The sequence below is a fragment of the Aptenodytes patagonicus genome, chromosome 13 (genome assembly GCF_965638725.1).
Source record: "Aptenodytes patagonicus chromosome 13, bAptPat1.pri.cur, whole genome shotgun sequence".
NCBI classification, from domain to species: Eukaryota; Metazoa; Chordata; class Aves; order Sphenisciformes; family Spheniscidae; genus Aptenodytes; species Aptenodytes patagonicus.
This window is the reverse complement of record NC_134961.1, coordinates 1,723,072-1,744,236: the sequence shown is the minus strand read 5'-3', so window position 1 is coordinate 1,744,236 and position 21,165 is coordinate 1,723,072. Positions and strand designations below refer to the sequence as shown.

At 61.0% G+C, this 21,165-nt stretch overlaps 3 protein-coding genes across 10 annotated transcripts; 1 reads left to right on the top strand and 2 right to left on the bottom strand.

The window, feature by feature from the left end:
* Window positions 1–986: 986 nt before the first annotated feature.
* SPSB3 (splA/ryanodine receptor domain and SOCS box containing 3) lies at window positions 987–11,576 on the bottom strand. 8 transcript variants are annotated; one of them, XM_076350545.1, is made up of 7 exons: window positions 11,539–11,576; window positions 8,376–8,524; window positions 5,896–6,073; window positions 4,936–5,123; window positions 2,929–3,031; window positions 2,313–2,438; window positions 987–2,003 (listed from the first exon to the last, which is right to left on the bottom strand). In XM_076350545.1, the coding sequence occupies exons 1-7, from the start codon at window positions 11,567–11,569 to the stop codon at window positions 1,657–1,659; spliced, it is 1,122 nt and encodes a 373-aa protein (XP_076206660.1). In that variant the 5' UTR covers window positions 11,570–11,576; the 3' UTR covers window positions 987–1,656. The 8 variants fall into 8 exon arrangements, with proteins under 8 accessions (XP_076206660.1, XP_076206663.1, XP_076206658.1 ...); XM_076350548.1 differs by lacking the exon at window positions 11,539–11,576 and adding an exon at window positions 10,537–10,547; XM_076350543.1 differs by lacking the exon at window positions 11,539–11,576 and adding an exon at window positions 9,619–10,056.
* On the top strand, window positions 10,992–16,167 carry NUBP2 (NUBP iron-sulfur cluster assembly factor 2, cytosolic). The gene is made up of 7 exons (XM_076350552.1): window positions 10,992–11,020; window positions 12,351–12,469; window positions 13,168–13,366; window positions 13,715–13,869; window positions 14,089–14,199; window positions 14,531–14,600; window positions 15,203–16,167. Exons 1-7 carry the CDS (start codon window positions 11,002–11,004, stop codon window positions 15,346–15,348), a joined length of 819 nt encoding a protein of 272 aa, XP_076206667.1. The 5' UTR covers window positions 10,992–11,001; the 3' UTR covers window positions 15,349–16,167.
* A 940-nt stretch (window positions 16,168–17,107) lies between these two features.
* Window positions 17,108–20,228, bottom strand: IGFALS (insulin like growth factor binding protein acid labile subunit). The gene is made up of 2 exons (XM_076350542.1): window positions 20,196–20,228; window positions 17,108–19,569 (listed from the first exon to the last, which is right to left on the bottom strand). Exons 1-2 carry the CDS (start codon window positions 20,209–20,211, stop codon window positions 17,756–17,758), a joined length of 1,830 nt encoding a protein of 609 aa, XP_076206657.1. The 5' UTR covers window positions 20,212–20,228; the 3' UTR covers window positions 17,108–17,755.
* Window positions 20,229–21,165: the final 937 nt, after the last annotated feature.

Sequence of the window (21,165 nt, the reverse complement as noted above, 5' to 3'; positions counted from 1 at the left end):
CCTCCCGTGAACCGCAGCTCGCTGGCTCAAAGCGACGCCAACTGGTGCTGCAAAAGTGGGAGGGCACCCTCTGAACAAAGTTCCTCCTTGCCAGGGATTCTTCTGCCTCCATCTGCCAATACTTGAAGTAGTTTCTGGGGAGAAGCAATCCAGCAAGGCAGTTTTTTCTGGCTGCAGCACCGATACAGATGGATTGACAGAGAGCCTGTCCTACTTCATCAAGATTCTCATTCAAAGCCTGTCACCAGAGAAGCGAGGGCCATCTTCGCTTCAAGATTCGTGACGTGGGAAGGGAAGGCACGGAGTCGTGGGGCTCAGCAGGGGATAAACGCACGTGGTGCAAAAGGCTTTCCCGGAGCATTTGCAGGTCTGTAATAGGAGCAGGGGAAAAGGCAGCGGCTGGAGCTTTGTGTTCCAGTGACCGTGCTGGGAGGAAACCCAGGGAGAGGACAGGTTGAAAGCCATTTCCCGTCCTATTTATTTCAACCCTCTTCCACTTTCCAACACCCTTTGCCCTTGGCTGATGGCACCAGCTCCGACCTAAGTCATCCGCAAACGCGCTGCTCACTGGAGGAGAGGTCAAAGGCCGGGAAAAGCCCCACGAGCAGAAGCCACGGGCTGACCGCAGGCCCCGCGGAAGGCGGTCAGAAACCGCAGGGGCTGGAGTTGCACTGGCATCACTCCCGCAGGGGTGCCAGACCCCGCGTGGTTCTGCCGCCGGGCTGCCACGAGCGCGCGGTGCTGTGGCGTCCGTCTGGCTCGGCTGGAGATCCGTCCCAGCCAGACTGGCGTTTCAGCGGGAACCGCAAGAACCCCCCACGGGGCAGGGGCAAGGTAACCTCCGCTGCCTTTACCTCCTCTGGATCTGACACACAAGCGTTGCATTTAAACATCCCCTCCAGGCCATTAGCTGTGCTAGCGTGGCTATTTTGGACGAGCGCCTTCAGATTCATGCCTCCAAGGGCCGCGAGAGGAAAGACAGACAGTTTCTACTTTTATTATTACAGTTTAATACAGTCTTTGATACAGGAGAAGCAGCAGGAGCCAACATGCAAAGCAATTAAAGTCATCGGGGGCTCGAGAGGGATCACCAACAGCTCCGCTCCTGTAAGCAACTGCTCTCTCACAACAGCGACGCAGATGCATCTCTAGGAGCCCATTGCCCTACGTGCTGCCGCTCGACCGTGCCCCACAGCGCGCCGAGTTCATCGCAGATACCAAACCGACACGCAACAGTTAGGAGGAGGGGACTGGTCTTTGTCTTTTGAGGAGTCGAGTCCGTTACGTGACTAGAGTCTAGTACGCTTTGAAACCGGGAGGCCACCTTAAATCTTGTCTCTGCTGAGAGTCTGCAGAGAAGAGGGATCCTTCAGGAAGAGGCGACGGCTTTGACAGCAAGTCAGGCGATGAAGCTCAGATACTGGGCTGCAGTTTACCTGTTTCACAGAGCTGGGACCTCTCTAAGCCTACAGGCCTTTTCAATGTATGTGATGGATGTTTAGGCTAAAGACTTCCAACAGTGTAAAAGAAATCTTTCCAAACAAGTAGAGATGGAAGTCCCCGTGAAGAAAGAGGTGCATCAGGCCTGGCTGGTCCTCGCAGACGGCGGAACAAAACCCCACCCGACCCCCTCACAGCAGTTCATCTGCAGAGACATTATGTCCTCCTGCACCTCTTCCTTTGGCAGGCCTCTGCGTCTGAGCCACAGGAGCTGTCTGAGTCGCTTCCCGATGAGGAGGAGGAGGAAGGCTTCGACGTGCTATAGTTCATGCTCAAGACCCACCCCAGTTTGTTGTGTAGCACCTGCTTGAGTCCCGGTGGCAATGGCAGCACCTCCAGCGTGTCCACGTAGTCGGGCAGGAGCTGGCGCAGGCGGTAACAGCAGAGATACTGGAGGGACGTGCAGCTGGCGCAGGAGCGGATCACCTTCATGCTGCTCTTGGCCGCCGTCGAGCACACCATGGGGTAAAACTTCTTGTTCTGCAGCTTCGTAGCTGCAACCCCTGCCGGGGGACAGCATCGGGGAGGTTTCACATTAGTTTTGACGAGGTGATCTCACTCCTCCCAACTACCCTGAACCTATTAACTACAGAGCTGTTGGAAAATGCCTGGAAAACAGCCTTTTGAAATCCCAATCTATTAAAAAAAACAAACGTAACCTTCCTCCCACTCCCTTCACGCCTCAGTCTTCTACTTTGCCAGCGTTTTCTCCTGCAGCCCTGCTGCAGCCAGACTCTGAGTTCAGCCAGAGCTGCGCTGCGCCCCCCGCAGTCCCTCTGCCTGCAGGCTGCTGCGGCTGCCCTTGCTCTTACCTATGCACTTGCGGTTTTTGAAGAACGTGAGCGTCCCGTGCCACGTGTCCAAATGCAGCCCGATGATGGAGCCTTGGCCAAACCTCGAAGAGAAGTTTGTTTTGTCTCCCTTGTGATGCAGTAGTCCTTAAAACAAAAAAACTGGCCTTCAGTGGAAAGCCTGCGCTCCACAAACTCACCCCAACTCCCGCACTGTGAGTTCCCACTGATACGGCCTCACTCAGTGCCTAAAAAATCCCTCCGTTGCCTGATCCTTGCCCTCCCACCCCAGAGTGGGCGATGAAAAGGGGAAAGTTGAGGTTTTGCAATACCAGAGCACAGGCAGCGGCACTGAAACCCCCCATCAGTGATGTGCAACCGGCAGTCCAGGCGCCCCGGAGGTTCACGCACCAATTCTAAGGGGTCTGCAAAACGCGGGCAAGGTGAGATACTCCAAGAGCTGCAAGCTGCAGGCAGCCGCTCCCGTTGTCGTTGACGAAGGGACTCACAAGGCTGGTGGCCTTTTTGGCCTCAATCCCATTCAGACCATTTAATTCTCAACCCCTCAGGACAACTCTTATGCCCTCTGCTGCCCTTCCAGCCATCCTGCCTTCTGCCACCGCCCTGCCTGCGTTACCTGTGTAGGAGAGTCCCCAGCTGTCCTCGTCCTTGCCCAGCAGGCTGCAGAAGGTGTGGCGGTACTTGTCCAGATTCACATCCGACGTCCCGATTCCCACCATCTGGGAGGCAAGGCCAGGAAGAAGAACACAAGCTTAGCGCCTTTTCAAGCAACAAAACGCAACCGAGACTCCACCTCCGGCTCTCCCCTCCTTCTCTTGGCTCGGTGCAGAACACCCAGAGGTTTTGGTGAAGCCAAGTCAGAGGTTTCGGGACGGAGCTGAAGGCTCCCAGCTCCAATTTCCTTTCCTAAGTGAGGAGGCCCAGCTGAACTGCTGGAGAAGCTTGCTGTCCTGTTCATGGAATCATAGAATGGTTTGGGTTGGAAGGGACCTTAAAGATCATCTAGTTCCAACCCCCCTGCCGTAGGCAGGGACACCTTCCACTAGACCAAGTTGCTCAAAGCCCCGTCCAACCTGGCCTTGAACACTTCCTATGATAGGGCATCCACAACTTCTCTGGGCAACCTGTTCCAGTGTCTCACCACCCTCACAGTAAAGAATTTCTTCCTAATATTTAATGTAAATCTACCCTCTTTCAGTTTAAAACCGGTATCCCTCGTCCTATCACTACACTCCCTGACAAAGAATCCTTCCGCATCTCTCCTGTAGGCCCCCTTTAAGTACTGACAGGCTGCAATAAGGTCTCCCCAGAGCCTTCTCTTCTCCAGGCTGAACAACCCCAACTCTCTCAGCCTGTCTTCACAGGAGAGGTGTTCCATCCCCCTGATCATTTTTGTGGCCTCCTCTGGACCCGCTCCAACAGGTCCGTGTCTGTCTTATGCTGAGGGCTCCAGAGCTGGACGCAGTGCTCCAGGTGGGGTCTCACCAGAGCAGAGCAGAGCAGAGGGGCAGAATCCCCTCCCTCAAACCTGCTGGCCACGCTGCTTTGGATGCAGCCCAGGATACGGTTGGCCTTCTGGGCTGCGAGCGCACATTGCCGGCTCATGTCCAGCTTTTCACCCACCAGTACCCCCAGGTCCTTCTCGGCAGGGCTGCTCTCCATCCCTTCATCCCCCAGCCTGTGTTGATACCGGGGGTTGCCCCGACCCAGGTGCAGGACCTTGCACTTGGCCTTGTTAAACCTCATGAGGTTCACACGGGCCCACTTCTGGAGCTTGTCCAGGTCCCTCTGGATGGCATCCCGTCCCTCTGGCGTGTCGACCGCACCGCTCAGCTTGGTGTCATCCGCAAACTTGCTGAGGGTGCGCTCGATCCCGCTGTCCACATCCCTGACAAAATGTTAAATAATACTGGTCCCAGTGCGGACCCCTGAGGGACCCCACTCGTCACTGGTCTCCGCTTGGACATCGAGCCGTTGACCGCAACTCTTTGAGTGCGACCATCCAGCCAATTCCTCATCCACCGAGTGGTCCACCCGTCAAATCCATGTCTCTCCAATTTAGAGACAAGGATGTCGTGCGGGACAGTGTCAAACGCTTTGCACAAATCCAGGTAGATGACATCAGTTGCTCTTCCCTTACCCACCAACACTGTAACCCCGTCGTAGAAGGCCACCAAATCTGTCAGGCACGATTTGCCATTAGTGAAGCCGCGTTGGCTGTCACCAACCACCTCTGTTTTCCATGTGCCTTAGCATAGTTTCCAGGAGGATCTGCTCCATGATCTTGCCAGGCACAGAGGCGAGACTGACCGACCTGTCGTTCCCCGGGTCTTCCTTTTTTCTCGGGGGTTATGCTTCTCCTTTTCCAGTCACTGGGAACTTCACCGCACTGCCACGACTTTTCAAATACGATGGACAGTGGCTTAGCAACTTCATCTGCATCAGTTCCCTCAGGACCCGCGGATGCATCTCATCAGGTCCCATGGACCTGCGGACTTTCAGGTTCCTTAGATAGTCTCAAACCTGATCTTCTCCTACGGTGGGCAGTACTTCATTCTCCCAGTCCCTGTTCAAAGAACACCAGACATTTCTGCGTGCCCGTAAGCAACTCTGCCCCACGTACCATGTCTGTGCCGTAGACCGGGGAGGTCATCTTGATCTCCCAGAAGTGCTGCCCGTCTGCCAGCTCTTTGTTCCCCCGGACGGCGGCGGTGCCGCAGCTGTACTCCATGTGGAAGTTCACCTTGCGGTTGTCGCAGGTCAGCAGGGTGGCCGTCGACTTATTCAGGTCGTCCCACACCCAGTCGAAATCTGTTCGGGAAGCACAGAGGGGACAAGGATGGGCAAAGGCCCTCAGGGAGCGATCCCCAAGCCAAAGCACAGGCAGACATTAGTTTTGAAGGCCTGTCAGGGGGTTGTTTTGGGTTTTTTTTTTACCATTTAAGAGGGTAAATCCTAAGCTGTACACACTGGAGAGTTGTTTGAGGCCTGAACTATTCTGCAGTGTCCCACCGGGATGGTTCGGTGCTCTGAACCCGAAACTGTCGGCATTAACCAGCTCCCATTTTGGCTAACACGAGGCTCCGCAGACCCAGGCAGAGCCTCCTTTCTTCCTACACTTCTCGTAGGCTCAAGGGGTAGCTCCGCTATGCCACAGGCTTTCTCAGCCAGCCCGAGCCCACCCTCTGCCTACCTCTCCCCTCTGCCCTGAGCACGCCCTGCCGCGCACCCTGCCAGCCGTACCAGGGATCAGCGGCCAGAGGGCTGTAACCACGGGGGCTGGTTTCACTTGTGGCCTCAGCTGGATTTGAAAGCAGGTCCCCAGAGGTGAACTCTGATGCATTAACAAGTTCAGCACTTAGCCCTTGAAACATCACAGGAGGCACGTGCTTGTAATCTTCCTACAGACTACGTGGCCTTGAGATGTAAACAAAGGAGCACCACCGCACGCTGGGACAGAGATAAGGGCCCCGTGGAAAGCAAAGGATCCGCGCAGGGGTGCAGTCCGTGCCGCCAGGCCAGGACTGCACCCACCTCAAACCCCAAAGGACTACGGCGGGCCGTTGGGATGCCCCTTCCTTACACTCGTCCTCCTCGCCGCACTGGCAGTCCTTGACGCGGTGGAGGGCATGCAGGCTGGAGAAGTAGGGCGCTTCGCTCTGGCTCTCGCAGTTGCAGTAGGACTCCCCGGTCACAGGGATGGCGCTCGGGATGGAAGGCGAGAGGGAGGAAAACTCTGGCTCCGAATCCGAGTCGCTGTGCTGCCGGGGAGAACGGAGGAATGGTCACTGCTGAACGCCCCCAGGCTCGGGGAGCTGGGCTGGCAGAGGTCTGCGAGGCCTCAGGCACCGCAGAGCTGTGCGGGGAGGTCCCCAGGCTCGTGCCAGAGCCGGCGGCAGCACGGCTGCATCGTGCCCCGGCCTGGCCTGCCACGCAGGGGCCGTGCCAGTCGAATTACCCTGCTTTGGGACCTGGCTAGCATCTGTCTGAGCTGCAGAGACCTCTCGGCACGGGGCACTGTACGATGTGGGTACGTTCTTTGTGCCTTCCAGGGGCGAGGAGCTGTCACAGCAGGCAGGCAGCGTGACTAAGTCTTTAACACAGGTATTTTTAAGCAAACTCTGTGCTAAAGCTACGGCTTACAATGGGCAGGTTACAGCCAGCTGGAGACCCAGGCCAAGGCATCACAAAACCGGAGCACGCTGCTGAAAACCACTGCTCTAGAGAGCCTGGGAGCTGACAGAGAAGAGAGGGAGGCAAACAAGACGAGGAGGAAAAGGGACAGGAGGCCAGACAGGGGAGAGGGCAGAACAAAGGGGAACCAGTTCAGCAGTGCGGCTGCAGCTCCTCACGCCAGCGCTGCAGACAGGCCCACAGGGAACCTACGGAAGGATTAAAAGGCTTTTGTTCACTTTCATGCATGAACACAAAAACTCGATTTACTATTCCCCAGTGCCAAGAGACCAAAGTGTCCCTGCACTGGACGCTGTAAGAGTCAAAGCCCCGTCTCGCTCTCTATGTTACGGGAGGCTTGGTGTCGCCTAATGGAGTCTCTTACCACAGATTACAGCGAGTTACTCTGGGTTTACATGCCGGTCAGGTGTACCTGCTCGTTATTCACCCCCATGGCAGACTTTGTAAGCAGTATTTAAAGACAAAAATCCTTCAAACTCATGTTCTTGCAGCTGTGTGAAATGACTCGGGCTTACTTACGTGCTGCCCACCCCTCCTTCTCCAGCCTGCGCATTAAAAAGCTTGATTCCTGTCTTTCATTGGCCTAACCACTGCTATCTAGAAATCCAACCATTCCCGTTACCGCAGAAACACAAAGCTACTCTGACTGCAGAGAAAAGGCTCATTTTCTGGGAGCGGAGTGCCTGGGTTTGGACACCATGCTCTGGCAGTGGCCTCGTAAGGCTTTAGCCTAACTTTGAAGCTCCAGGAGCAGCTCCTTGCGTCCCCGCCGCTGCACAGGGAACTGAACTCACACACTCAAGAACTGGGGAAAAGAGTGAAGGATGGCGGAGGTGAATCTAAGTCACTCCTCGCACTGTTTTACTGACTGCTCTTCCTGCCGTCTTCCCACCTTCCAGCACACCTGCGTGCCCGGGCCAGGTTCAGAAGTGGTGTGCACGTTACAGCACAGGAAACGCGAGAGAATTTCAGTTCAAAGATACCCGAGACTGTTAACTTCACAGACTGAAGCAGCCCCACTCCCTCCACCAGCATCTACCAGCCGCACAGAGACCAGAAGTTAGCACAGCCGCGCAGCGAGCCAGGCTGGAGAACGGATCCAGTCGAAACACATATTTAGTGTTTAAAATATGTGCGCGCGGTGGCGCGCGCCCGTAGTGCCAGCTGCTCGGGGACTGCCTGGGCATCGGTCGGCGGGTGGTGAGCAATTGTACTGTGCATCACTTGCTTTGTGTATTATTATTATTGTTATCATATTATTATTATTATTATCATTTTATTTCATTTATTAAACTGTTTTTATCTCGACCCACGAGTTTTTCTCACTTGTGCTCTTCCAATTCTCTCCCCCATCCCACCGGGTGGGGGGTGAGTGAGCGAGCGGCTGCGTGGGGCTCAGTTGCCGACTGAGGTTAAACCACGACAGTCCTTTTTGTGTTTTTAACACATATTTTTAACGCATATTTAGTGTTTAAACTAGTACTTAAAAAAGAATATTTAAAAAATATTGTATGTATTTTATATACCCCACACACACGTTATATGCTTAAAAAAAGCGCTTAGCTTAGCATCGATCAGCTCCCTGGCTCAGCTGACGACAGAGCTGTGGTGCACAACCGGGGAGCAGAGTACGGGCAGTTTAGCCTTCCCTGCCTCGGGCCTCCTGTGCCAGGAGCCCCACACCCCGCGTCAGAGCTTGGAGAAGGCTCGTTAGACGGCCCGTATATTTTATTAAGTCTTTTCTGATTTTGGCCAGTTCTGCTGAAGTACTAGCGGCTCGGTTACACGGACCTCGAGTAAGTGCCTGCTGTCGGGGGAGAGGAAAGCTTTCCCTCGTGTCACTTCAGAGCCACCCGAGCACCAGCCTACCTGCCCGTCGGAGTCGTAGCCCCAGCCACGTGTGCCGGTGGCCAAGGCAACCGCCCGGCTGTCCGCCTCGCGCCGCACCCCGCTCAGGACGAAGTGCCAGGCCCTGCTGCTCCGCGTGCGTCGCGCCATGCTGTTCTGAGAGAGGTAAGCTGGGGGGGCAAGGGAGAGGAGGTTACACACAGCAGCCACGTCCCGCTTCCACCCACCGCTCACCGGGCTCTGCCCTCTGAAGCAAACTCCCCCAGGTCACCACAGCCCCCCCCCGGGAACGGATCAGCACGAACCACGTCTGCATAGGCCCCATCAATGGATAAACTGACGCAAGATAAGTTCCTCCCGCATCACGAGCCTCTGCAAACTTCAGTCCCTTTCGCCACGCAGGGTCAACTTCTCCCCGAGCCCAGGTGCTGAACTGGCCCCCAGAAACGCTCCCAAGACCCGGCGGCAGCAGCAGCTGCCCCCTCCGCAGCGCAGGGATCCAGCATCCGCCTCTCACCAGGTCAGGATCGTCAGCCACCGAGGCACGGCCTCCCCGGCGCCCGGTCACCTTCCGGCAGCTGCCTGGGCTCCGGCCACGCTGCTCGGCCACCTGCGCTGCCCTGGCCACCGCCGCGACCCCTGTGCGGCTGAGCTGCCTGCGTCTGTCTGCGGGGAAGGCTGTTTGTTCACCTCGGAGCAACTGCCCACTGAGAGAAGACTTTGCTCTCAGCGTTTGGGGTGGGGGAAGAGACCACTTTCTTGCCCGCTGAAGGGAAACCGGCCTTTTCACGGACTTGTCCCGACTTGCCTCAAGGGCAACAGACAGAAGCGAAGCAGCTGCCTGTCTCCTGACTCAAGCGGGGATGTTCAGAGACAGATTTCCACGGGCTCCTTCCCTGCGTACAGCCCGCCAGACCACACCAGCTCCCAGCCACCACGCGGGAGCGTTGCACTGGTTGTGACAGGGGAACCTCAACCCCCAATCTCATTTCCCCTGAGGTTTATCTTTGCAGAAAACAGCTCCCCACCAAGAGGCACCCCGCAGGGCTGTAACCCCCTCCCCTCCCTTGAACCCGCTCCCTCTGCTCAGCCTCTGTGGCTGCCTCCCTGCCACAGGCAGCCGGTCTGCACACCCATACCCGCTCCGGTGCTTCCCTGACGTGCAGCAGCTCAGCCCCGAGCGCATGCAAATCCTGCAAACGTGCGGCGGGTCAGCCCCGTCCCGCTGCCTGCCGTACGGCACCCGTCCCCATTCCTCCTGCACCTCGGTCCCCGACGGGCTGGCAGCTCCCGGAAAAGCAGGACAGGCCGAGCCACGGCCGGTTGTGCAGGTGCCCACGGATGCTCTGAAGATCTCTAGGCATCTCACCCGCCGAGATCAGGGGGCTCTCACCTCCGCCACGCGCAGCCATGCTGGGAAAGCACCTAAAACCGCGCTGGAGCCCCCCTTCTCCGGCTTTGAAGGGCACCCGCAGCAGCCAAACGCAACAGCTCCGCTCCCTGGCACCTTGCTAAGGCCGGGGCTCACGGGGTAGAGTCGGCACGGCACGGCACGGCGCTTGCCGTGATCCGGCACCGAGGGCAGAGTCCGTCCCTCACCCCGGAGGGGGACCTAGGGCTGCCGAGGCCTCCTCGTGGGTCCCGCCCGCTCCAGCCGCTCCTCTGCGCGTCGGGCCAAGGGCTGACCCCGACGGGCAGCCCGGGGAGCTGCCGCCGGGCTTCCCTCCGCCGTGACGGCGCTCCTGGCCAGGGGGCCGGGCCCTGGACGGAGCCCCCCGCCCCGGCTCGCCGGGGCAGCGCTTCCCCAGGCACCGACCAGCACGGACGGGGCGGGGGGGGGGGGGGTGCCGCGGGGAACCGGCGGCCCAAGGGGCTCCCCACGGCGGGCAGCCGCGGCCCGGCCCCCTCTCCCTGACGGCTCCCGGCCCGGCCTCAGGGGCAGGCGGCTCCGCCGGAAGGCGGGCACCGGAGCCCCGGCCGTCCCGCGCAGCTGAGGCGCGGCCGGACCGGGCCAGGCCAGGCCAGGCCGCCGCGCTTGGGCCGCCCGGCCCGGCCCAGGCCTTGGCCCTCGGCTCCCACCCGCGTCCCGGTGCCGGTGCCGGTGCCGGTGCCGGTGCCGCCGATCCCGATCCCGATCGCGGTCCCGGTCCCGGTCCCGGTCCCGGTCCCGGTCCCGGCCCACCTGCCCCGGCCCGGCCCGGCCCGGCCCCGCCGCCGCGCTCTGACCTACTTTCCCCCCCCACCGGGACATAAACAATCCTCTCTCGACACCGCCCCCCAGGCGCCCATTGGCTACGGCTGCGCCGCGCCCCCTCGCCGTTGGCTGAGCGCCCCGTCGCTCACAGCTGAAGGAGGAGGGAGGGGGGGTGCCTGAGTGGAGCCCTGCGCCACTGGCTGCGTCCTGCGTCAATCCTCGGGGAGCCGCGCCATTGGGCGGTTACTGCGGAGGGCCCGGGAGCGTCGCGGAGGGAAAGCACCAAGCCCATTGGATGGCGGAGGGGGAGTCGGAGGGTTGGATTGGCTGCGAAGCCCGGAGAGGCGGGTTCCCGGTGAGCGCGTGGCTCCCGATTGGGGCGGCGCCTGCCAGTCCGAGGGGGCGGGGCTTTAACCCGGCGGAAGGCGGAAGCGGGCGGCGCCGGGCAGCAGCATGGAGGAGGCGGCGGGGGGTGAGCGGTGATGGGGCCGCGGCCGGGCGGTTCCCCGGGGCCGCCGGGCCGGAACTCGGCCTTCCGTGGGGCGGGGGGAGCCCCGGGGTGACTGGGCCTGGCGGGGGACCACAGCCCACCTCGCGAGGGACGTCCCGCCTGGGGTGACCGGGCCTGACGGGGGTTCGGGCCCGGCTTTCTGGGGGGTTCCGGGGTGACCGGGCCCGACCGGGTGCCGTGGTGGTGGGGCGGCCCGGCTCCTGGTGAGGGGAGCTCCGCGGTGCTCGGGCCGGGCCGGGGCCCCGAGGCGGCGGGGCCCGGTTGCCGGGGGGTGGCGCTGGGCCTCGCCGGCGGCCCGGGCCTGGCTCCCGCGGGGGAGGGGGAGCGCCGAGTAACCGGGCCTGGCGCGGGGCTGCCGGTGTCACCGGGCCGGTTTCCCGGGAGCACCTCGCTGCGGGGCTCCGGCCCCCCCCCCCCCCCCTCCCCGGCCCCCCTTCTTCCCCTCTCCCCTCCCCGTTATCGGGGCCGAGCGCCGTTACCGTCGGTGGAGGTGCGGATGAGGTCCGCCATGGTGCGGGCGGGCTCCATGCCGCCGGTCCCGGTGCCGGTGTGATGCCCGAGCGGCGCGGGGGCGGGCCGGGCCTGGTGCGGTGAGTCAGTGGCCGGCGGTGACGGGGGCGCCCGGGAACGCGGGCCCGGGTGGGTGGCGTTTGCTCGGCTGCGGCCGGAGCGCCCGGTCCGTCCCTCCGCCGCCTGCGCAGCCCCGGGCTGGGGAACCGGCCCCCAGCGTTCCCCGCTCTCGGCTCCGCGTTGACGGGATGCGGCGGCTGAGCCCGAAGCGGGGGCCCGAGCGGCGCTGACAATGCGGCAAGAAACAGCACGAAGGCCGGAGAGGAGCGTGGGACCGCGGGGAGGCAACCCGTGTGCCGCGGAGGAAGGAAACGCCAAGGGCCTGAGCTCACCGGCAGCCCCCGAGCCATTCCCCGAGAGGGCTCGGGCTGAACCTGGCGCGGGCACGGCGTGACGAGGCCCTGTAGGTGTTTATTGCTTGGCCCAATTGCCGCTGAGGTCACCAGGACAAAGCCTTTACTCCCCGCGGAATGTTTACAGCCCTTGCTCTTGTTGTCCCTTTTCTGATGGCGGAAGGGCTGTGGCGCGTCCGCCTCTTGTTCCCCTCTCCCTTACACGTAAAACAGACTTGCTGGCGCAGCGACGGCCACCGTCACCCTCAGCAGAGACCCGCGTCTCTGCGCTGACCCGTCGGGTGCTGCCGGCTTACTTCGGGAGAGACTCTGATGCCTCATTACTGCTCTTGTTAGAGCCTCTGACGCCTTGTTATTGTTCCTGCCAGAGAGAAGCAACCTGGCCGGGGTGCGGCACATCCTGCTGGTGCTCTCCGGGAAGGGTGGCGTGGGGAAGAGCACCATCTCCACCGAGCTGGCTCTGTCGCTGCGGCACTCCGGGAAGAAGGTGAGCGAGGGCCTGTGGGATGCTGAGCTCTGTCTTCTCCTTCCCGACCTCCGGCTGGGTTTTGCTCGTCCTTTATGTGTGCGTGTGTCCTGTGCGGGCAGCGTATGGATTCTCTGTGCGAAAGTGCTGTTTGTGATAGCAGCTCCAGTGATTCTTTTTCCTGTGTTCGCTCGATCCAGCGCAGGTAACGGCACTTTGTTTCCCTTTCATCCAAGAGGCTAAAATCACCCAAGGTTTGTTGTTGGTTTTGAAACTGAGGCACTGAGAAAGGACTTTGCTGGTTTGTGGTGTAACACGCGCTCCCTTCGTGGAGTGAAGTGGGCGAGCTGAAGGACGGCGTTACGATGGGGACAAAGGGGAACTGTGCGGGGGTGAGACAGGCTGAATTCCCCGAGGATTTTTTATTTAAAGGCTCTGTGCAGCCGATGCCACTTGGGTCCTGACAGGTCTCTGGCATAAAGATCTCCCCAAAGTTCCCGGGAGATGCTCCTCAGAGGGATGGTGACCAGGAGGGCAGTCAAACTTTAAAGCGGTTCTTTGTGTTTCAAATCTGGCTGCTGAGCTCAGAGTCCGTGCAGTAAAGTGCTGCGAGCAGCCGAAATTCGGACGCTGCCTCCCGCCGCCCGGGGAAGGGAGCACGGCCGGGTGCTGCCGCCGTGCTCAGCCCTGTCTGAAGGGCTCTGCCTCATCGCCCGCAGGTGGGGATCCTGGACGTGGACCTGTGTGGCCCCAGCATACCCCGCATGTTCAGGGTGCAGGACAACGACGTGCACCAGTGCGACAGCGGCTGGGTCCCCGTCTTTGTGGACCAAGACAAGAGCATCTCGCTCATGTCCATCGGCTTCCTGCTGGAGAAGCCGGATGATGCCGTGGTGTGGAGGGGACCCAAGAAAAACGGTACAGTTGGTTTTTGCTGTTTGTGGCTGCTTTCTAGTGCTAGGAACCTTCTGCAAACCCTCCTGGAGGTGGTGTTTGTTCCTGCTGGGGGCCAGACTTTTCTGGGCAGGTCATTCCTTGGAGCAAGACAAGGCTCCTGTTCTGCAGGGGTGGGTTCAGATCACTCGGATGGGGAGAGCGCAGTTCGTGTTGTGCTGACAGATAGCCCTGCCGTCTCTCCCTGGGCTCTTGTCACCCAGGGTGCCTCCCGACCCCTGCCCCGCCTGCCCCACAGCTCCCAGGGCACCTGCTGAAACCTGCTGGGTCGTGGGGGTGGTTTTTTTTTCCCTGCCCCTTTTATTTCCGTAGCTTTGATCAAACAATTTGTTGCTGACGTGGCCTGGGGGGACCTGGACTTCCTCATCGTGGACACACCGCCGGGCACGTCCGACGAGCACATCTCCACGGTGGAGGCCTTGCGGCCCTACAAGCCTCTTGGAGCAATCCTGGTCACAACGCCGCAGGTAGGGCAGCCGGCTGGGGCTGAACTGGAGTTCCCGGGCAGGCTTCTGCCTCCGGGCATGGTTTGGGGGGGAATATGCACCCCAGGGTGGGTGTTTGCACAAGCCTGTCCGTGGATGCTTGTTCTACACATCTGCCTCTCATTTGATGCACGCCCGCTCCAGACCCACGGTCCCTCTGGACAGACGGACACCCCTAACCTCCCCTGCTCTCCCCCGCAGGCCGTGTCTGTAGGAGATGTAAGGCGAGAGCTGACATTCTGTAAGAAGACGGGCTTACGAGTTCTCGGCATCGTGGAGAACATGAGCGGCTTCGTCTGCCCGCACTGTTCGGTGAGTTTGTTGGGACCGCTGGGCTATCGCGGGTTCTCGTTCGTGACGGGGCGTTGTAGGATGCAGTGCCTCGGGTGGAAAATGGGCAAACGCCACGAGGGCGATGCTGTGAGCCGGGCAGACGAGAAGCTGCTGGCTGCTGCGCGTCAGCTTTGGAAGAAGCCACTGGCTCTGCCTTCCTAAAGAGAGCTGGGGGAGGGCAGGGGCAAAGGCAGTACCCTGAGGCTGGAAGGTGGAGGGGAGCTGGCTCTACTCACGTGCAGGCAGCGCCTGCCCCGTCACACAGGGCTCTGGGGTTTATGACTCGCTGCTTTTGCTCTCCCTCCTTCAGGAGTGCACAAACATCTTTTCCAAAGGGGGAGGTGAGGAGCTGGCCAAGCACGCTGGGGTCCCCTTCCTAGGTGAGTGGCCTCTTGAGCAGAGCTTTCCGTGGTCAGAAGCGATATCTCTGTGGTGCTGTGGGAGTGCTTGAGCGGAGGGATGCGGCGTCACGGGGGTGGGCAGGCTGGGCTCCGGCTCCCTGTGAGCCCCTGCTGCCCGGTCAGAGGCGAGGTGTGATTCTCGCTTTGCTTCTCTGCCATCCAGACTGCTCGGAGCGGGCATCCGTCCCTGCTGGGGCAGGGGCGCTGAGGATCAGCAGCCTGCTCTGGCTGCTGTCGTGGTGACAGAGTAAGCAAGCCTGAAACGGCACAAGAGCCATCCTGAAATGCCCTGGAGCCGCCCTGAGAAATGGGGGCTGCGGGCTGAACCCTGCCCTCCAGAGAGGGGTGGGATCAGGGTGGGAGAGTGTCTCTCATGAAGCACTGTGGCGGGGTCTTGGACCCCGAGGAAGCGGTTGCAGGTGAGAAGTAGCTCCTGGAGAGCTCAGTGAGGCCGGTGGTTGCTCTCTTTCCTACCGCTTCTCCTGGAGACGGCTCTGGCAGGGTATTTCTTTAATCCTGACTCCAGGCCTTCGCCTTACAATGAGCGAGCGGTCACTCTCCCCCTTCTTCCTCTCCCACAGGCTCTGTTCCTCTGGACCCCCAACTCAGCCAGAGCTTGGAGGAAGGCAGAGATTTCATCCAAGAGTTTCCCAAGAGCTCTGCCTTCCCTGCCTTGACTCACATTGCCCAGCAGATCTTGGATGGTACGTTGCAGCAGAGCTCCTGAGGAGGGTGTGGAGCTGGACTCTTGCCGGCCGAGCCCCTGGCCTGGCAGCACCACCAGCAGCCCGTGCCGGCGGGGAAGGGGGATGCAGAAGCTGTTCGACTCTAAAACTGTCTCGGTGGGGGGTGACGGAGGGAGGGGGGAGCAGAGCGTCCCTGCCGCTCACGGTGACCCAAAAAGGGAAGCGCTGCTCCGTCCCCCCGGATCTGAAGAGACCCTGCGCGGGTGCTCCTACCTGCACAGCGGCAGCCTGCTTCTTGCCTTCTCAGCGTGGGGGGTGCTCTGCCCAGATGGTACAGTCGTTCCTGGCCCCACGCACGCGGCGCCTTCCTCCGCAGCCAGCCGTTGTGCGGGTGCTTGGGGAGCTCTAGCTCGTGTCCGCGGCGTCTTGTACGCTGCAGCGCTTCTGGCGATCACCCGGTGCGGCTACAGTGGCAAACGCCATCGACCCTTCTTCCCTCGATGAACCCAAACGGCACCAGTCGTCTGGATCGTGGCTCCATGCGCTGCTGCCTTCTCCTACCGCTTTCCTTGCGTGACGGATTATATGGCACGTGGTTCAGTGGCTGGTGAGTTCGTGCTGGATGCTCCGATGTGGACCCAAGCCGGGCCACCTTGCTCTGAAGTCGCGGATCGCTGGTTCCTGATGGGCAGATGAGGGCACGGCACGTGCTTCACAGGAGAAAATGTCTTTAGGAGATCTACCGCCCGCCTGAGGTCTGCATCCCGCCCTGCTGGAAACAAGGCCTTTTTGGTCTACTGGGGGTTATCGTGACTCAGGAATATTTTTAAGGTTCCAGGCAGTAAACACTTTTCTTAAAATCCAAGTCTGTGATGTGTTTTTCCATGGCTTCAGGACTCATTGTAGTTGTGAGTCTTGGTGTTACGAGCACTTCACGCACACCTAGGTATTTCCTCCTTTTCCCTGGTTTCCTTGCTGGGGTTTGGCTAAATCTTTCCCCCTTCCGTACCAGCTTCAAGATCCAGCCAGTCCCTTGTCTTGCTGAAAGCTGGCCCTGGCGGTCCTTTGTGGGATGCTTTGCCGCGGCTGTTCTCCGCACCCCTGCCACACGTGGTGCTCCTCCGTGCCCCTGGATGGTTCCTGCCTTGTTGCTCAGCGTCTGTTCCCTTGGACCTCCTTCCCTGGCCCCAGAGCTGCTGCTCCCGTGGGGCCTGTGCTCCTCTTGCCGGCTTGAGTTAAGCTGGGGAAGCAAACGGAGGTGGTGTCCTTGCGTCTTATCTCCCGCCCTCCTGGACTCTGAGCCCCTCCTGTCTGCGTGCCCTCTCCACGCTGGGGACTCGCCCTCGCAGTTTTGTTTCAGGGAGATGGGGGAGAATCTCACATTTCCACTGACCAAACTGGATTATAGCTGGCCGCCATCATTTGGAGGAGAGCAGGAGGAGCATCTGTCCCTGCTCCCGCTGTGCCCGCAGCAAGGACTCGCACCTGACCAGGTTTCCCCGTGTGCAACTTTCCGGGAAAATTTTGTCTGACCTTTGGTCACTTATCTGGGATTTGGAGAGCCGGGCAGCGGCGCTGGAGTCTGACCGGGTTGTTGGCATCTGCGGGATGGCCGGTCACCTCTCGCTCCCTCCCTGGGCACATGCCACCCACGTGGGGCTTGCAGGAAACTTGCTGCAAACTCCTCCGGCGCCCTGGGGAGCCTGCGCTCCTTGCCCTGTGTCTGCAAGCCCCGAGGGGCTCTGATAAGAAACCCCAGCCGGGTGCGGCACGTGCTTTGGAAAAAACATACTTACAAGATGGGTTGCGATAGCTCCAAAGGTTTATTTGTCTGCTATGATTTATCAAGTAAGTCACGTGTGTGGCTTTCTGCACCCTTGCGAACACCTCTGCTAGCGCAAGGAATGATTATAGCAAGTCATCTGCCCCCTTCCCTAAACCTGCCGGGGAGCTCGGGGGGGCTTTCAGCCTTTCTTGGCTGCTCCGTGGCAGGAAGATGCTTTGCTTTGTCCCACTGAGGAGTCCTGGCCCCGGCAGGGAGATGCTGCTCGCCGTGGGGAGGGCTCTGGGCTGGGGGTGCAGCTTTCCCTTGTCCCGGAGGCTCAGAGATGCTCGTGTTCCTGACAGGAGCCGGGAGCGACCATGCTAACCCAGGGGCTGCTATTTAAATATTAAAGGACTGAAATATTTCAGTTTGAAGCCAGCAAAGCCCATCTGGGGTGCTGGTGCCCATCTCCCCCTGCCAGCGGCCGGGGTCGTGGTCCAGCATCGTGCAGGCACAGCTCCTTGCTTCTGCCCCAGGGAGCTGGCAGCGGCAAAGACGGGCTAAATGGGGGCGGCTGCGGAGCAGGAGCTCCTGCTGCTGCCGCCCCAGGGAGCCCAGGATGGGGCTGGGGAGGAGGCAGGTGAGGGTCCCTGGTGCATCCCCCCAGGAAGGGCTGGCATGCATCAGCAGTGAGCAAAGCTGTCCTCGGTGGTGTCGCGGAGGTCCAGGCCTGCCACGGCCGGGGGGTGGAGGCAGGTGAGGTTGTTGTAGGTGTAGACGGGGACGTGGGCATCGTCCCCCTCGGCCACGGACTGCACGAAGCGCGGGACCACCACGGGGTGCTGCAGGGAGAAGTCCCGCAGGCCCTTCAGGGAGCAGTTGCAATGCCAGTTGTTGCCCCCCAGCCACAGCTGCTCCAGGGCGAAGGAGGCGCAGAGGAAGCCCACCGAGAAGGTCTCCAGCGAGTTGTTCCTCAGGCTGAGGTACCGCAGGTTGGCCAGGGGGGAGATGACGGTGTTGTCTAGCGTCTCCAGCTGGTTATGGGAGAGGTCAAGCCAGAAGAGTCTCTGGAGCGGGCTGAAGGTGTCCTGGGAGATCTCCAGGAGCTGGTTGGAGGAGAGGAAGAGGTACTCCAGGTTGCTCAGACCCATGAAGAGCTGGGGCGAGAGGTGGCTCAGCCTGTTGTGCTTCAGGTCGAGCTCCAGGAGCTCGTGCAGTTCGCTGAAGCTTTGGTCTTCGATGATGGAGATGGCGTTGTGCTGCAAGAAGAGCCGCCGCAGGCTGGAGAGGCTGGAGAAGGTGTTTGCCTGGATCCTGCCGAGGCAGCTGTGCTCTAGGTGGAGGCTGTGCAACTTGGTGACCCCCTTGAAGACATAGTCGGGGAGGACCTTGATGCAGTTTGCAGACAAGTGCATCACTGCCACATTGTACAGCCCCAGGAATGCCCCAACCCTGATGTCTTGTAGCTGGTTGTTGTTGAGGCTGAGGACCTCCAGCTGGCCCAGCCCGTCGAAGGTCCTTTCTGCCAGGCTCTGGATCCTGTTGTGCCCCAGCTGCAGCTCCTCCAGGAACTGGAGGTCTTTGAAAGTCCGGGGCCTCAGGCCGGCGATGGAGTTGGTGGACAAGCGTAGGACGTGCAGGCTCAGGAGGCCCAGAAATGTGTCCTCAAACAGTGAGACGAGCCGGTTGTGGGAGAGATCCAGCCACCGGAGGGACTTCATGCCCATGAAGGCGCGGGGCGCGATGGCGTTGATCTGGTTGTGGTTCAGGTACAGCTTCTGTAGCTTCTGCAGCTTGACGAAGATGTTGATCTTGATGCCCTTGAGCGCGTTGCCGCTCAGGTCCAGCTCCTTCAGCTCGGTAAGGCTGCAGAAGAGCTGGTGCTGGAGGTAGGGGAGCTTGTTCCCAGCAAGGATCAGCTCCCTCAAATTGGGCAAGTCATGGAAGACCTTGTCGGGCAGGACCACGAGCGAGTTCCAGCCCAGGTTCAGATACCAGAGGTTGGAGAGCCCAGCGAACAGCCCTTCCTCCACCTTACTGAAGTAGTTGTTGTTGAGGCTGAGGGAGACGAGGTTCTGGGTGTGCAGGAAAGTGTGGGGAGCCAAGTGCTTGAGGCGGTTGCGTTCGAGGTGGAGGTGGTAGAGGCTCCGCAGCCCGTGGAAGGCGTGCTGCTCCACGGCCGCCAGCTGGCTGCTCTGCAGGTCCAGAAAGTCCAGGGCTGAGAGGTTCCTGAAGGCAGCGGCCGGCAGCAGGGTGAAGTTATTGCCATCCAGCCAAAGGGCTTTGGCGTTGGGGGGGACGTCCTCAGGCAGGCGCGTCAGGTTGCGGGCGCTGCAGAAGACGTTGAGCTCCTCGCTGTAGTCGTCCAAGCTGCAGGCGCAAGGGCTGGGGCAGCGTGGGGCATCCGTGTCCCCCTGGTCCTTCGGGCTGTCCCCCCCGGGGGGCTGGGAGGCGGTGGCCAGCAGCAGGGCCAGGGGGAGCAGGAGGGTGACGCCTGCTGCAGGGCGCGGAGGGAAGGGGACACCATCAGCGTGGGGCAATGGCTGCCCTAGGGGACCCCCCTGGGACCCCCCTGGGACCCCCCGGGGTGTCTGCACTGCTGGGAGGGGTGGGGGTGGTGGAGGGGTCAGTCCCAGCCCATCGCACACACTGGGCAGCCGCAGGAGGTTTCGGAGGCTGGATCTGCCCTTGGGAGAGGGCGTGGGATCGTCCCCCACTCCTGCTGCAGCTCAGACCCCTCGGGTGCCCAGGCCCCCAGAATTCATCCCTTTATATCGCAGCAGCAGCTTCTCCCTTTTGTGGGGAAAGGTCCCCGGTCCCCTCTCCTCCTTCCTCCCCAGCCGCCCCCCTCCATTAACGTGCTTTTCCTCGGAGCAGGGGGGGGTCCCGGTGCCGCGGCCCCTGCCCGTCCCTGCAGCCCCCATCCAGGTTTGGGCTCTGCCCAGCGGTGCCTGCAAGCACCCCAGGTGGCACGGGGGGTCCCAAAATGTCTTATTAGCAGCGGAGGGGGGAGAAAAGCTAAGGGTGACTTGAGCGCGAAGCCCCAGCAGAGTTTTAGCGTCTCCCCAACCACCCCCCTGCCCTGCCTGTCCCTCCTGGGACGGGCAGGTCCCCCTGCCTTACCTTTGCCTGTGCTCATGGTGGCGGGCAGGGCAGCGCTCCCTCTCCGCTCTCCGGCCCCGCCGACTGCGCAGGGATGGATGGAGCAACCACCTTGACGCCTGTCCAGTCGCCCGCCCGGCCAGGCTTAACCCCACCGTTGCTGGGACGGGACGTGGGCTCAGCCCCCGGGACAGCGTGGCCAGCGCGAGTGTCACCCGGGACGGGCTCCTTGCTTCTCCCCCCACCCCGGGTCTGCAACTGCCTCTATGGCAGCTCGGGGAGGGGGGGGTGGAAGGAGATGCCCAGGAGGACAGGTTATGGCAGGGACTGCGGGCCTGGGGGAGGGTGGTCCTGCCGGAGTTGGGGTTTATGTTGGGCAGCGAGCACAGAGGGATGGATGGAGCAGCCTCACGGGATGCCCCACGGCCGTGTCCTGGGCTCCTGGAGACCCCCGAGCAGCAGCACTGACCCTTCCCTGGGTGCCTGCCCTGCCCTGCTCCGCCGGGGATGCCCTGGGGTGAGCCCTGGCAGCGGGTCCTCACGCTGCATCGGGACCCAAAAAACACACGCTGGGGCTTGCAGCATCCATATCGCACAGGGGGTTAGAGGTGTGGGGATTACCCTTACCGGGAGACGGGCTGAAATGCCTGAGGCTTTATGGTGATGCGAGTGGGAAAGGAGTTGGGAAAAGCTTTTCCCTGTGTGGCAGTAAAAGCCTCAGGGCCGAACCCGCAGACCCGTCGTGTGGGTGTATCTGCCCTGCGGGTGGAGACGGTGCTGGGAGCACTGCTCGGCTCAGCGCTTCTGTGCCACAGGGGAAGCAGAGAGCAAAGCCCGGGTCCCACCGGCGAGGTGATGGCTGCGAGGGTCCCTCGCCTCCTCCGCCAGCCCCGCGTCCGGCGGGATGATGGTGGATGATGCTCCAGGGCTGGTGGATCGCCCTCTCTGCCTGGCAGCTCATCAAAACCACCCCGGGGAGGCCGGTGACCTC

Coding starts and splice junctions, on each gene's coding strand:
- SPSB3 (XM_076350543.1), bottom strand. CDS start 9,766: ATGGCTGCGCGTGGCGGAGGTGAGAGCCCCCTGATCTCGGCGGGTGAG. Junction 6,074..8,375: donor GCTACGACTCCGACGGGCAG/GTAGGCTGGTGC, acceptor TCTCCCCGGCAG/CACAGCGACTCGGATTCGGA. Junction 5,124..5,895: donor GTGCGGCGAGGAGGACGAGT/GTAAGGAAGGGG, acceptor CTTCCCGAACAG/ATTTCGACTGGGTGTGGGAC.
- NUBP2 (XM_076350552.1), top strand. Junction 13,367..13,714: donor GAGGGGACCCAAGAAAAACG/GTACAGTTGGTT, acceptor TTATTTCCGTAG/CTTTGATCAAACAATTTGTT. Junction 14,601..15,202: donor CGCTGGGGTCCCCTTCCTAG/GTGAGTGGCCTC, acceptor CCTCTCCCACAG/GCTCTGTTCCTCTGGACCCC.